General features: G+C 36.7%; 1 protein-coding gene across 1 annotated transcript in view; it reads left to right on the forward strand.

Moving 5' to 3' along the window:
* The window catches only part of PAFAH1B1 (platelet activating factor acetylhydrolase 1b regulatory subunit 1), an 82,996-nt gene that overhangs the window by 39,277 nt on the left and 27,514 nt on the right, over positions 1-16,205 (forward strand). The window contains 1 exon segment of the mRNA XM_044005448.1: positions 7,302-7,524. Coding sequence (XP_043861383.1) covers positions 7,493-7,524 — 32 coding nt within the window. The 5' untranslated portion in view covers positions 7,302-7,492.

Genomic DNA, 16,205 nt, shown 5'->3' on the forward strand with positions numbered 1-16,205 from the left:
TACCTAATCAATTGGAGCAATAAGGTATTCATTGCCCAGTTTTTAATCACAGTTTTGGTAGCTTAGTCTTCAGAATGCAACAGAGAATTAGAATTGATGGTGGAATATAGAAGACATGGATTCTCTTCAGCAAAAAGCATCCTCGAATCTCTGTTTGTTGCTAGTGCTTAGGCAACAATTTCATAGCAACTGATCTGAGCTGGAAGAACATTCTGGATATTGATATGCAAATGAACACAATCTAGTCTTTGAAGCATGTTTATGTAATCTACACAAATAGCCTTTAAAGGAATGCAAATTTTACATCCTGAAATGCTGCCAAAATATATTTCAGAAAAGAAAAATTTCCTTTATAATTTTGAACCTGTGAAATTTTTTTTCTCTTGACACATATAAAAATGTAACTTGATTCAATAGGTATCTAAAAGTCAACTCTTATCTATATGTAGCTCTTAGTGTAGATTGTACGTGTAAAAATTTTAGCTTCGCCTCATTGCTATCTAGTACTTGAGGCATTTGCCCAGAGCCATCATCAGTTGGTACATACCCACTATGCACAGACTACTTTTTAATATAATATCAGTGAAACAAAATATATTATTTTGTGTTCACACCTTCCTAATTCTTAGGGTACAATACCACAGTAAGTGTAGTCTTTAGATCATCTGTAGTACTGAACTCAGAACAAATGATCCAAAGTTGGTCAAACCTGCCCCTTTTTTATATATTAGTATCTAACCAGTATGGGTAACATTTTAAAAATGTTGAATAAAATAAGCATTCACAAAATATAAGGTAGTAACAGCAGACAGCACTAGCAGCTGGGGAGATTAGGAAATACCTCATGGAAAAGTGATGCTTGAACTGAGTTTTAATTTTAATTTTTAAAATTTTTTTTTTTTTTAGTGAGGCAATTGGGGTCAAGCGACTTGCCCAGGGTCACACAGCTAGTAAGTGTTAAGTGTCTGAGACTGGATTTGAACTCAGGTACTCCTGACTCCAGGGCCGGTGCTCTATCCACTGCACCACCTAGCTGCCCCTTGAACTGAGTTTTTAAGGAAAGTAGGGATTCTGGATGGCAAAGGTAAAAGTATATTTTAGTATTTGCTTGCCTCTTTGGGGAAGTGGAGTGTTGTGTGTGAAGAACAAGAAAACCCATTAGGCTGGGCTGAGCATGCATGAAAAGTAATAAATATATGTGTTATTTGAATGGAAAAGTAGGTTGGAGGCCAGAGTCTGAAGAGGTGTTTGGATTTGACCCCTGAGAAGTAGAGGAGTGACCTGATGTGGTGAAAATAAAGGCCTGCACTAGTGTGGTGATAGTGAGTTAGAAGGGGGCTGATGTAAGAGGTGGAAGCATGAGACTTGGCAACTAATGGGATATGTGGGGGAAAGTAGAATTGAGAATGTTTATGGAATAATGGTGTGTCCTTGATAGAAATAGGAGAGTTTGGAAGAGAAGTCAAAGGAACTAGTATGTTCAATAGTAAAGATTTTTTGAGTTTAGATTTTGGAGCAAAAACTTTGCATCAAACTTTAATTACATCTTTTCTATGAGTCTTTTTAATTTTGATATCACCGTTACATCATTGATTTCTTCACTCCTCAAGCCTCCCCCAGTATTCCTCTAACTTAGCTTGAGGACCGTACCTCATCCTCTCCAGAGAAAATTGAGACTATTAGGAGGAATCTTTTCTCCTTGTCATTTCACAACCAACCCCCTCCTTTCCACTCTCTACACCCCCCACCCCCAAACCCCTGCCCAAAATCCAGAAAAATCAAATCTGTTATTTTCATCTCACTCTAATTTACAATCTGTAAAGTTGCTATCTAGCTATACTGTCTAAAAATCTAATGAGTGGTCGCCAATAAATTAGAAGCTTTAGCAAGAGTTTAGACTTTTAAGCATTTATTAAAGAGCATTAGGATCTAATGATCAGAGAGAAAGGTAAAAATCTAACTATTTCTAAGAGACCCCATCATCCAACCTGCCAAGGTGAGGTCAGGAACAAAAAGGACCCAACGCTTCCTTCCTCCTCCCAGAAACCTCCTGTCTAAATCGGAAACATCAAATGTCACTTCCTGACGCCAAAGAACTGACCTTCCAAGCCACATGGCTTGCCCTCAGATGCCTTCTCCTCATGGCGGAGCTTTCCTACAGTAACTTTCCAGCAGGTGGCGTCACTCTAGTTGTCACAAATCTCTTATCTACTGATTCTACCTACAAACATGCCCAATTCTGCCTCCTCTTTAAACGCTTTCTGAATCCTGCCACCTCTGTTATGGGCTATAAATAGCTCACTTAGCCAAGCACCTTGAGAAAGCCATCTGTAGTCAGTTCCTTCACCATCTTTCCTCTATCCATGTCATCTACATTCTCATTTATTATACCATTCAACTAACACTGCCCTCTCCAAAGTTACCAGGAATTTTTTTTAAGTACATTTTTATTGGTATCTTTTAGTTTTACATCACCCAACTTTTCCCCTCACTCTCCTACCACCCCATATAATAAAGAATTTTTTCCAAAGGAAAGAAAAAGAGAACAGAGAAATTAGAGAAAGTGAGCAATACTTCTTTTTTAAAAGCCTGCATATATATTCAGTGTTCCACCCTACCTGGACCTCTGCAAAGGAGAGAAACTGTGTGCATATATATTCTCAGGAATTTTGCAATATTTACTTTCAATTGTTTTTGTGGTGATTCTTTTCATTTACATTGTTGTAGTCACTGTGTATATCTAATTACTTCTCCTCTGCATCATTTCACATGAGTCCATGCTTCTTGGCATTTATCATATTTGTCATTTTGTTTTGCATTGTCTTACCCAGTGATTGCTTAATTACTTAATCAAGTAGACTTTTATAAAATTCTCATCCTTCTTGACCTCTCTGGAGCCTTTGAAACTTTGGCTCCCTTATCCTGGAGATTGTCATTTCTGGATGTGAGAAAATGGGTAGTTGTCTCCTCTCAATGCGGATATAACAGTCCCCTGACCTGTTTGTAGGACAAAGGTCGCAGATCCCCTCCTCCCTCTCAGGTTAGCAAGGTCACATGGTTCAAGGAGCCGGGCTCCAGTTGTGTCCACATAAGGAAGTATAAGGTTCACTCCTGAGTTATCCCCATACAAGGAAGAGGGGTGAGAATACTGCCTTCTGATTAGCTAGTTTTTGCCTGTAGATTGTAACCCTTGAGTAATGAGGACCAATGATGAAAAAGGGGGGGGTCCATTCGCGTTAGGGACTAGGTTATAAAACAGGGCCTGTGAACCCCCTTTTGGGGCTCCCACTAGCTACACACTAGGGTGCCTCCTTCTCATGAGAATGAAATAGAGTCTTTGTCACTTCGCTGCTGAGTTCCCGAGAATTATTGAGAAGAGGCTGGATTTTTCCCTCACACTGGATTTTCATGATATTTTCCTCTCTTGCTTCACCTACATATCTGCTTGCTTCTCAGACTCGTTGGTTAGATCATCATATGCATCATGCTCTCCTCCCCCCTTTTTAATTTAATTTTCTCACTTGATGATCTTCCTTATTTTTTTCCTGAGTTCAATTCCAGCTCTGCATCCAGCCCTAGTTTCTCTCCTAAGCTTCAGTCCAGCGTCATAAACTGCTTTTTTATACATTTTGGTCTGGACGTCCCATAGACATCTCAAATGCAATAGATCTAAAACAACTCATTATCTCTCCGTGAATTCTACAGGTCAGCCATACTGCCTTACATGCAGTGCTTCATTTCCTGTCTCCATGCCTTTGCACTGACTCTCTCCCAATCATGGAATGCTTATCCTTTTCCCCTTGACCTCTTGAAATTCTTGTTTTTCTTTAAAATTCAGCTTAAAGACCACTTTCTACATGAAATAAAGTATTTTCTCTCTTCTCCTAGCTGCTAGCATGCCCTCATTTAAAACTACCTTTAATTCACTTTGTATTCTTGATCTTGTGGTTTTTGTTTTGTTTTTTAAACTAGATCTTTGAGTTTTGTCAGTGGAGGGAGTTCATGGTGAGGAAATTCTTCCTAGCTAGAAGTCATATAGTCATAGAATTGCCTGGGGCACTGAGAGATTAAGTAAGTTGCCCCAGGGTCACAGCCAGTGTGTGTCAGGGGTAAAATTTGAACCTAGGTCTTCCTGATTCTAAAACTTGTTCTCTACTCCTCCACGCTGCCTCTATATGTTCTATATGTACATATTGAATTCCTTATATAATGTAAGCTCTTTGAGGGCAGAAACTGTTTCACTCTTGTCTTTGTATACTCAGCACTTAGCACATTGTCTGGCGCAAATCAGTTGTTTAATAAATGTTTGTTGCTTAAGTGATTTCATTGGCTTCCATTTTTTCTTTTGTAAAATGAAGGATTTAGATAGGACTGAGATTGGATAGATGACTTCAGGGTTCATGATATGGAGATCTTCCAAACAATGTTGTTGTTCAGTTATTCAGGCATATCCAATTCTACCTGACCCCATGGAGAGGTTTCCTTGGCAAAGATACTGGAGTAGTTTGCCATTTCCTTCACTAGTGTCTCCATTTTACCAATGAGAAACTGAGGTAAATTAAGTGACTTGCCCAGGGTCACACAGCTAGTCTGAGGCTGGATTTGAACTCAGGTCTTCCTGACTCCTAGCCTGGTGATCTGTCCACTGTACCACTTAACTACCTGCCTTCCTAAAAATGAGAATGATTCAAAAATACAAAGGGTTTGCATTGTGACTTAATGGGTTCCTCCTCACTGAGGGTCTTCAAGTAAAGGTTTGTAAATGTTGCAGAAGAGTCTTGTTCAGTTACTTTTGCATGATTCCAGATATCATCATAAAATGTAGCAACCACATTAATTTGTTGATGGAACTAGGTAAGAGCTGCTATAAATATTTTTGTATATATAGATCCTTTTCCTTTGATTGCTTTGGGATACAGACCTAGTATTAGTATTGCTGGGGCAAAGGGTACGCATAGTTTTATAGCTCTTTGAGCATAATTCCAAGTTTTTCTCTAGAATGGTTGGATCAGTTCACAACTCCACCAACAGTGCATGTGTTCACATTTTCCCATATCCCCTCCAACATTGTCATTTTCTTTTTCTGTCATATTAACCAATCTGATAGGTGTAAGAGGGTGCTTCAGAATAGTTTAAATTCAATAGTAATTTAGTGCATTTTAAAATATGACTATAAATAGCTTTGATTTCTTCTTCTGAAAACTGCCTGTCTCTCTTGACCATTTATCAATTAGGGAATGATTTATATTCTTATAAATTTTCAGTTCAGAGACACTAAAATATTTTCCCCCAGTTTTCTGCTTTCCTTCTAATCTTGGTTGCATTGGTTTTGTTTGTGCAAAACCTTTTTAATTTAATGTAGTTGACATTTTCCATTTTCCATCTCACATGCTCTTTTATCTCTTATTTAGTCACAAATTCTTCCTTTATGCATTGATCTGATAGGTAAACTCTCCCATACTCCCCACTGCATGTAATATCACCCTTTATGTGTAAATCATGTAACCATTTTTACCTTATCTTGGTATATATATGAGATGTTGGTCTGTGCCTAGTTTCTGCCAAATTGCTTTCCAGTTTTTCCAGCAACTTTTGTCAAATAGTAAGTTCTTATCTTAAAAGCTTGGGCCTTTTGGGGTTTCTATTCTACTGATCCACTACTCATTTCTTCTTTTTTTTTTGGTGAGGCAATTGGGGTTAAGTGACTTGCCCAGGGTCACACAGCTAGTAAGTGTCAGATGTCTGAGGCCAGATTTGAACTCAGGTCCTCCTGAATACAGGGCTGGTGCTTTATCCTCTGTACCACCTAGCTGCCCCAATTTCACTTGATATTCTTGACCATTTTTCTTCCAGATGAATTTTGTTCTTATTTTTTCTAGCTCTATAAAATAATATTTTGGTAGTTTGATTGGTATAGTGCTGAACAAGTAAATTATTTTAGGTAGTATTGCCAATTTAATTATATTGCCTCAGCCTACCCACAAGCAACTGGTATTTCTTTCTTTCTTTCTTTTTTTTTTTTTTTAGTGAGGCAATTGGGGTTAAGTGTCTTGCCCATGGTCACACAGCTAGTAAGTGTTAAGTGTCTGAGGCCGGATTTGAACTCAGGTCCTCCTGAATCCAGGGTCAGTGCTCTATCCACTTCGCCACCTAGCTGCCCCGCAACTGGTATTTCTTCAGTTGTTTAGCTCTGACTTTATTTGTGTGAAAAGTATAGTTCCTAGTTTATCTTAATGGTAGACTCCTAATTATTTTATATTGTCTGCAATTATTTTGAATGGAATTTATTTTTCTATCTCTTTCTGCTGGACGTTGTTGGTAATATATAGGAATGTTGATGATGTATTGGGGTTTATTTTCTATTCTGCATCTTTGCTAAAGTTGTTAATTATTTCACCTAGTTTTTGTTGATTTTGTAGTATTCTCTAAGTATACCATCATATCCTCTGAAGAGTAATAGCTTTGTTTCCTCGTTGCCTATTCTTCTAATTCCTTCAATTTCTTTTTCTTGTCTTATTGCTATAGCAACATTTCTAGTACAATGTGGAATAATAGTGGTGATAATTGGCATCCTTGCTTCACCCCTCATCTGATTGGGAAGGCTTCTAGCTTATCCCCATTATAGATAATGCTCTTATCTGTTCATAATATGTATTTAATAGAGTTATGGTATCATAGAAATTCAGTTATAAATGACTTAGAGATTATCCAGTCTTACCTCATTTGACAATTGAGGAAACTGAAATGGGGCTTTGAGAATATGATGTTTGACTGATGTCATCTTTTTTTAGTTATTTTTCAATTGTATCTGACTCTTTCATGATCCCATTTGGGATTTTCTTGGCAAAGATATTGGAGTGTTTTGCCATTTCCTTCATCTCATTTTACAGATGAGTAACTGACTTGCCCAAGATCACATAGTGTCTGAGGCCAGATTTGAACTCAGGAAGAGGAATCTTCCTGACTCCAGGCCAGGCATTCTTATCTATTTTGTCACCTAGCTGCCATGATATCATGTGTACATTAAAAAGTAGGGAGGGTATACCTGCACTAAGTTTAGCAAATACATCTCTTTCTTCTGTTCATGGTCCTGCCTTACCTTGCCTTGCTTGAAATATTTTACCTTTGTCTTTGGTAGCATGGAGGATAAATACCATTGTAGTCTGGAGAGATCACACATTACAAATTGAAACTTATTAAAATAGAAACCAATTATGTCAGGCAGGTAATATGGGTAGTAGTATAAAATTGAAGTGGAATACTGCTTTGACCTAAAGTGTGTTTTTTCTGTCCTCCTTTAGGTGGAATGAACTTTCCTTGTTGAATGTCTCCTGGTTACCAGTTGGATCTCACCTGTGAAGAACTATTTTCCCAATAGTGGACGCCACTCTGTGGCATATTTGATTGCCGATTCAGGGATTGTAAAGCTTTCTGATTTCCTGAAGAAGGGAGGCAGTTACTGCTGTGTCAGAAACTTGATATCACAGCCACAATGGTGCTGTCACAGAGACAACGAGATGAACTGTAAGTTACATTTGGGCTTTAATTAAAAAAAAAAAAACACACAGCCAAACTACCACACCATCTTGTAAGAGGCAAAATAAAATAGTATGTACATTTAGCCATTCAGAACATCATTGGTTTCAAATATACAGGAAGTCCTAGTGTGGATAGTCTTTGTTAATAATAATGGCATACTTTGTAGTCTTGGTAAAAATGTCGGTTTTAAGTTTGGGCCTTTTAAAAATGCTATGAACTGTTGATTTTATGGCTTTCTGTAATGTATGTTTATAGTTAAAACATTAACAAGTTCAGTTGGTTTTTATCGTAAGCATGCCATGGATAGTATACTTAGGTAACTTGACTTGGTAATCCTCAAATGCCACTTTTATTAGATTATATAATTTGAAATAATTTCTCTACAAAATGATTTAGTGTGTTACGTTACTTGTCTTTTATCTGGTGGCTGGTATTATGTGGTTTGCCAGTTAGGTAATTATGATGTTTGATGACAAGTATTATGAGAGTAGTATGAAGTCATTTCACTGCTTTTGACAATTCTCATTCATAATGATTGTTTGGGGTAGAAAGAGCAATTTGGAGCAATGTACAAAAGGTCTTTTCTCCCCATCCCTCCTGTTTGTTTTATTCTTGACTCTACATAAGTTATTATTTATATATTCTCACAATCAGAGGTGAAAATTCAAGTGTTAAATTTAAAAGGGGGGATGGAGATTTGGGTATCCTTAAGTTAATATGGATATAGCACTGTAGTAAGAAGAAAATGAAACTGAACACAAGATTTTATAGTGTAAAAGGGACCTCAGAAGCGATCTAATCCAATCTGTACATGACCAAGAATTCCTTCTCCAACATGGTCTTTCCTCCAAACCTCCAGAGGACAATTGTAATTTCAAATCTATCTCTCCATAACTTTTACCTGTTTTTCTCTCAGGCTAAGCAGAACCAACTTGTTTATAATTATCACCACATTTTATATCTGGTGGTATTTAATTATTCTCACTTAAGCTAGTCAAGAGATTACTTGCCCAGTAGTTTTACCATTTTAGGAAGAACTTTTATTCTTTAGTCAGTGGCTTCTTAAAGAAAACTGACCAAAGATGCTTTTGGTTTTACTAATTTTTATTTTTTGTAATTTCTTTGGCATGTAAGGGCATCATTTCTTTGCTTGTTAAAAGTGCATCTTCTGGGCACTCTTGCTGTAGCCCAGTTAGGAATGAAAATAAATGGAATATGTTCAGATTTTGGCATCTTATTTCATCAGATGTTAAGTGCCAAAAGTCCTTGCCTTTAAGCTTACATTTTCTACAAGTTATGTTTTAGGGATTTGCCATGTTGGAAAACAACCTAAGATTTGCGAGTGGCATACTGTCAAATTTGTACCATTAAATAGAGAGTTTGGAAGTATTTAGGTTTTGTATGGAGAGCACAGTGCAGTATTGAACCATTGAGGGATGATTAATCAGGTCTGTACCTGAAGGAGCATTTCATTTTAAAGATCAATTGAAGTTATTTCTGGGGAATTATTCCTAATGTCCTTATTGTTAGTTGTTCTTTAGAGATCTAAACTTTCAAGGAAAAAAAAAACTTAAAATAAAAGCATATGAATAACATTGTAAAGATCCTCAAATTATGTTTTTCAAATATACTAATTCTTTTTCTCCCATTCTAATGTATTCTGACTGAAATTGACTTGTTTTTATTAAAAATACTTTTAGATGTTTGCATATGATCTGTGGTAGACTTGGTTCTATATTTTTTAATTGTTGGTTTAAAACATGATTAACAGAAAAGTCTGAAACTTTTTGTTTAATATTGTATAAAAGATCTTATGAACTTGGTTTCTAGAATCAAGGAAGTTCATAACAATATTGATCACTTTTGGTCATTTGAGTACCAAAGATATCCTATCTCAAAATATTCAGATTTTATAGTGTTTTGACAGAAACAAAAGTTGGACAAGGTAGAGCATTAACTGTTAGTTGGAGAATCTGTTGTAATCACTTATGTTTTGTTCTATTTGGGTTTTCTGATGGAAAGTGATAAGGGACATGCTGCTATGCTGTTTTCTTGCCATGGAATAGCTTTCCTTCCATTCCTAGGCAAGATGGTGATTTCATTGGAGTTAAAAGACAGCGAGGTATCTGTATATAGAGCTCAGGTTTCAGAATCAGGAGGATCTGGGTTGCGATTTTGTCTTAGATACTTTAATAGCTATCACCCTGAGCAAGTCAGGCCTCAGTTTCCTTGTCTGTAAAACAAGAGGGGTTGTACTCAGTGACCTTTAAAGTCTCTCCCAACACTAAATCTGCCATCACATGAAATGTAGTAAATATTTAGAAATGTTACTTTTAGTTACTTATTCCTGTAAAAAATAAGCCCCAAAGTAAAGCTTAATTAACCCATGTATGGTTTCAACACTGACTTTTGAGTCTAGCAAGGGTTAGTTATGAATTTTCTTGAATATTATAAAAGATGATAGTAAATACATAATATTCACATAGCACTTAAAGGTTTTAAAGCAGAATTTGCTCAAGGCAGACATTGCTAAAGACCTAACAGAACACAGAATGGCCTTAGGTGTATATGGATGACTGACTGAGATTACTTGATCCAACTTACCTTGTTTCTTATTACCTGCTGCCCCTAAAATGGACTTTACAATTGATAAGGCAGCTAAGTGGTGAAGTAGATGCTAGTGTTCTAGGCTTAGGTTCATTCAGATTTGGCCTCAGACACTTAATAACTATGTGACCCTGGACAAGTCACTTAATCCCTATTTACTTCAGCTTTCTCATCTGTCAAATGGATAATAATGGCATCTGCCTCCCAGGATTGTTGTGAGGGTCAAATGAGATTGTCTTTGTAAAGCACTTAGCATACCTAGTAGGTGCTATATAAAGTTTATTGGTGAAAGCTGGCTTACTTGAAGTTTATCTAACTGGGCATGATGGGGAGTAATTTCTATAAAACATGTTATAAGAGACTTCTTCCATGTCTGTGTATTTTATTATGTATGGCCTAACTTGAAAATTTTGTGACCAGGCCAGGGAGCTATCATTTGCCAACTAGGAAAACTTTTCAGTAGAAATTAACTTGTTTATCTGAAAAATTCTTAGAAGCTCTTAAGCTTTTAGTAATTTTCTATCCAGAATTTTGCAGTTTCTCTACCTTTACTCCTAAGTTCCTTCAATTACTCAACAATATTTACTGTTGAAATGCAAAAGAAATAGATATGGTTCTTTTTCTTGAAGCTTTGCAACCTAAGTGATGAGATAAAACAAACAGTGGCTTTGCTGAGTTACCGTCATTTTTCAGGTTTAGGTTTTGCAAGGTCAGCATTAAGCAGGCCTTTTTTCCTCCCTGTTATGCCTGCACTTAGGACATTGTCACCAGATGAGTGGCAGTGAATAGGCTGACCAGCCAAACTTCTTATACACAAGGATGGTTCTCAAGCTAAAAGCATGTGTGACTGTATGTGTCTGTATCTGTATCTCTGTGTGTAGACATACCCAACATATACATACAATGGTCAAATCCTTCCCAGGACTTGAAATTGCTTGCATTTGTGGCTTCAGGAGCAGCTTAATGTCAAAAGCACCTGACCTCCTAGATAAGAAAGTCTGCCTACCAATTTCATTTGTCGTCACAGTCTCTTTGGTAGGGGTTGTATATAGATTAATTAAAAGGATAGCTTTCATATTAATGTAGTTCTAGTTGTCTTCCCTCTGTTTCATTGCGTGCGGGAGGTTGTGAGAAATTATCAAAAATCCCATTTTACTTCAATCAGAAGAAATTTTCTAAATTTATTTATCATTTACCTATTATCTCCTCATCTCAAGAGAATACTGGGATTTTTAAGCTTATTCCTCATAGTTCTAACTCATACTTCATTCAGTTGCAAATTTGAATGAGTTTATAGTTAAGAAAAACTCACATTTTAAAGATAACTCTTCAGGGAAAAGTGTTTCTAACAAAACTTTAAAAACCTATTTAAGGTGGTTTCATCTGGCAAATGAATATTCAAATTAAAACATTTTGTAAAGAAAGGACAGACATAGTTGGTCGGGTTAGGTATAAAATACTTCATAAAGGGCCCCTCCATCTTTCCTGCCAGCCACACACGTCTGCGAGGAGCAGAAGCTGCAGCATCGTGGAGACAGGGAGCAGGGAAGATGGAGGGACCCTTGTCCATGATCGGGAACGGATCACTGGGGAGTCTATCCACTCCCAAAACGTTATGGCTGCAGCTTCTGTTGCCAATATTGTAAAAAGTTCTCTTGGCCCACTTGGCTTGGATAAGATGTTGGTGGATGATATTGGTGATGTGACTATTACTAATGATGAGGCAACCATTCTGAAATTGCTAGAGGTAGAACATCCTGCAGCTAAAGTGCTCTGTGAATTGGCTGATTTGCAAGACAAAGAAGTTGGAGATGGGATCATATCTGTGGTTATTATTGCAGCAGAACTTCTGAAAAATGCAGATGAATTAGTCAAGCAGAAAATTCACCCCACATCAATTATTGGTGGCTATCGACTTGCTTGCAAGGAAGCAGTGTCAATAAAAACCTCAAATAACAATTAATTCTTGACATTTCATAAAAACCTCAAATAACAATTCTTTACACCCTATATGGAGGAATAAATGGGACTGGACGGGATTTAGAGTTGGAAAGCCCCTTCAAGATCATCTAGACCAGTGCTGTCAAACTCAGATAGACATGGGAATCAGTAATCCATACAGAAGGATCCCTGTGGACTGCATATTGACATAGTTTTAAATTTTGATATTAACTTGTGTTTAATTGTACTTTTGTTTATTTACTTAAGTGTTTCCAAAGTACATTTTAATCTGGTTCAGCTGCACTTGGGAGTGTTGTAGGCCACATGTGGCCAGCAAAGTGATTGACACCTTTAACTTAGACCAACTCTTTCATTTTATGGATTAGGAATGTGTGGAGAAATATGAATGAAACTATTTCAAGTTTAATTTTTTTCTAGTTTAAGTGTTTATTGTTCAAACTTTAGAATCAAAAGGATTGAACACTTTTAATCTCGATGGACTTTTAGGTCTTAGTTGGTAACACCAGCCAAACTTGAAATGGACATTCTTCTTGGAAGGCTCCTCTACCTGTATTATAGTATTGGGGAAAAAAAAGATCAAGCATTTATGTATTATTCGCTCATGATTGATAGTGAATATCTTCAATTTTAAGAGTGTTAGCTTTAAGGGGGCAGCTAATAAAGCACCAGCCCTGGATTCAGGAGGACCTCAGTTCAAATCCGGCCTCAGACACTTGATACTTACTAGCTGGGTGACCCTGGGCAAGTCACTTAACCTCCATTGAAGAAAAAAGAAAAAAAAAGTGTTAGCTTTATAGTGTCCCTAGAAACTAAGAAATGGTGATGAAAATATTTTGCAAATTAATTTTGGGGGGGTGTTTTTCTAATTCTTTAGTGCTGAACTTATGTGCAACTCAGAGGCACAAAGTAGAACACACAGGTTGTAGTTTTCGAAATTTCTTGGAAGTGGTTATACTATTATTCCCTACAAGCAATACATTAATTTATTCAACATTTAATGATCAGTTACTGTGTGCAGGGTCCATGGTAGAAGAGTAGTAAGTGATATACCTTGCTTAATCACTACTAAATAGGATTCTGAACTATTTTAAAACGATAATTACAATGTCAGAAATAAGACAAAAGGGAATCTTCATAATAAGCATCTCTTTAACACCTGTTGTTTTTTATAACTTTTGGATGAAAAAGGAATATTGTTGATGAGTCACTTTCATAAACAAAATGAAGATAATCGTAAATATTGTACTTCAAATATACTTTGATCTGTATATTTACTTTTCTATACCTTCTCATCATGTCATTCAAATTTTATCATAAATTCTCTATTGATAGTCTACCTAATGCTAAGTGCATCAAACTAAATGTGGATGTTTTATGCTAAGAATATGCTTTGCGCTAAATAAATTTCTTTCTTTTTTTTTTTTTTTTGTGAGGCAATTGGGGTTAAGTGACTTGCCCAGGGTCACACAGCTAGTAAGTGTTAAGTGTCTAAGGCCAGATTTGAATTCAGGTCCTCCTGAATCCAGGGCCAGTGCTTTATCCACTGTACCACCTAGCTGCCCCTGAATAAATTTCAAAGGTACATGACATGCAAAAATGTAGAGTGAAAAGTGTTTGTTTGGTCATTTCAGTCATGGTCCAATTCTTTGTGATTCCATTTGAGGTTTTCTTGGCAAAGATACTGGAGTGGTTCTGCCATCTTCTTCTCCCACTCATTTAACAGATGAGGAAACTGAGGCAAACTGGGTGAAGTGACTTGCTGTTGCGAAAAATTCTAAGTCATAGTGTTAGACGAAGAAAAAAGCAAAGTCTCCAAGCCAAAAAAAAAAAATAGGTTTTTTTTTTTTTTTTTGAGAGAGGGATCCTGTCTCACAGTAAAGCCAGTCTCAGGTCTAGGACCCAAAGCACATATTTATACACCATGGCTCCTCCCACAAATTAACATAATCCCAGGGGTTCAAATACTATAAGTATGGAATAGGAAGAAAGCAGTTATACACTAGTGCAATCACTTGCCATTCTAAATATATCCTACTTAAAATATTCCTGTTACTAAGTAACAGGCTCATAACCATAACATAAACCATCTACTGGATTGCATCTTTGCCATCTCAGATGTAGCCTCTCTGGCCTATCTTTCTCTGAGTTGTTTCTCAGCTATAAAGACTTTCCATCATATTGGTCCCTTACAGCTCAGAAATTACTATTTTAGGTATCTGACCTTTAAACTGATTGGTGGCTATACCTAACCACAATTGGAAGTCAAATAGTTGAATCTTTGGTTAAGCTTGTCTAAAGTTAGCCTTTATTTAGCTCCTTTAAATTATTATATAATATAATAATTATATTATATTAAATTATTATATAAATTATTAGCTCCTTTAAATATCTATCTTGCTTATTCTTAAGTTAGTAACGAATATCTAATTTTTTTAAACTCTTAAGCTACCAAAGAATATCTAAATATTTTAACTCTTAATTTGTAGTCTATAAACTGATTAGTACTATAGTTAAATCACTTTTATTCTAGGGGGTGGGGGAAATCTTTCTTACATTGCCCAAGGTCACACAGCTAATGTGAGGCCAGATTTGAACCCAGGAAGATGAGTCTTCCTAACTCTAGTCCTGGAAGTTTTGAGTTTTAGACTTTAGCCTTTGTTACAAAGTCTTGCAAGGAATTTTCAGAATTTGCATGTATGGTAAAAAGTGGTTCATCTGCTAAACAGTTAGATATCTCTTACTTTCTTTGTAGTGATTATTACAATTCTGAAATACCACTGCTCTATCCATTGCACCACCTTGCTGCCCCTAGAAATACATTTCTGATGGGGAAAATATCTTGACTTTATTGTTTATATAAAACAATGACAACTCACCATTGTAGAACCCCTGGCCATCACTTGTGCCATAATGAAGCATGAAGGACGTTGCAAAATTGTGAAAACGAAATTAAACTCAAACAGCTTAAAATTTTATTTATTTATTTATTTATTTTGAAATGTGGTCTGGAAAACAAAGTGAAACTGTAAATCTGTCTAAAGGTAATAAAAGGTAGATTGCATTTTTTAACGATGACTGCTCTCTTCCCAGACAGAGAGCACCCCTATCCTTTTTGCACACACTAAGAAGACATTTTTATCCTCTTCCATTTTAAATTTTAACTGCTCAACTATAGAAATTGTGCTTTGTCTCTAGCCTTATTTCAGTAGAACAAAATTTCAGTATGTCAGATCCTCATTAATCAATCAACAAATAGGTAATGTCCATATGGAGTTTATGTTTTATCAAGGGAAACAACATGTACGCATGTAAGTATAGACCGGGGGGGGGGGGGGGACGGAGTGTACACTAATAGCTGGAGAAATTGAGAAAAACCTTGTGTAGGAGATAACTTTTTTGTGTGTGTGTGGTTTTTTTTTGTTTTGTTTTGTTTTTTGGCGGGGCAATGGGGGTTAAGTGACTTGCCCAGGGTCACACAGCTAGTAATTGTCAAGTGTCTGAGGCCAGATTTGAACTCAGGTCCTCCTGAATCCAGGGCCGGTGCTTATCCACTGCGCCACCTAGCCACCCCCAGGAGATAACTTTTAAATTAAAATTTAAAGGAAACTTCAGGTTCTAAGAGGTAGCAATCATTCATGAAAAGGCACCTTGACTAGTGATGGACTGTGATGAGAGGAGTCCAGCAGAAGACTAACTTAAATGCAGTAGAGAATGTAGGAAAGGGTATCATGTAGATAAGGCTACAGAGGTGTTGTGATGTTTAAAATCTTTTCTTTTTTTTAAGTGAGGCAGTTGGGGTTAAGTGACTTGCCCAGGGTCACACAGCTAGTAAGTGTCAAGTGTCTGAGGCCGGATTTGAACTCAAGTTCCTGACTGCAGGGCCGGTGCTCTATCCACTGTGCCACCTAGCTGCCCCAATGTTTAAAATCTAATGTGTGATCCCCTTACTCCTGTCCCAAGTGTAGGGAAAATTAGCTAGGGTTAACTTATAAATTAGAAGCTTTAGCACCAGTTTGGGGCATTAAGTATTTATTAAAACATACCAGGTATTAGTAAAAAGAGAACACCTGGGTCAGAAAGATAGGAAAGCCTAGCTA

Source organism: Dromiciops gliroides, chromosome 4, assembly GCF_019393635.1.
Source record: "Dromiciops gliroides isolate mDroGli1 chromosome 4, mDroGli1.pri, whole genome shotgun sequence".
Classification (NCBI taxonomy): Eukaryota; Metazoa; Chordata; class Mammalia; order Microbiotheria; family Microbiotheriidae; genus Dromiciops; species Dromiciops gliroides.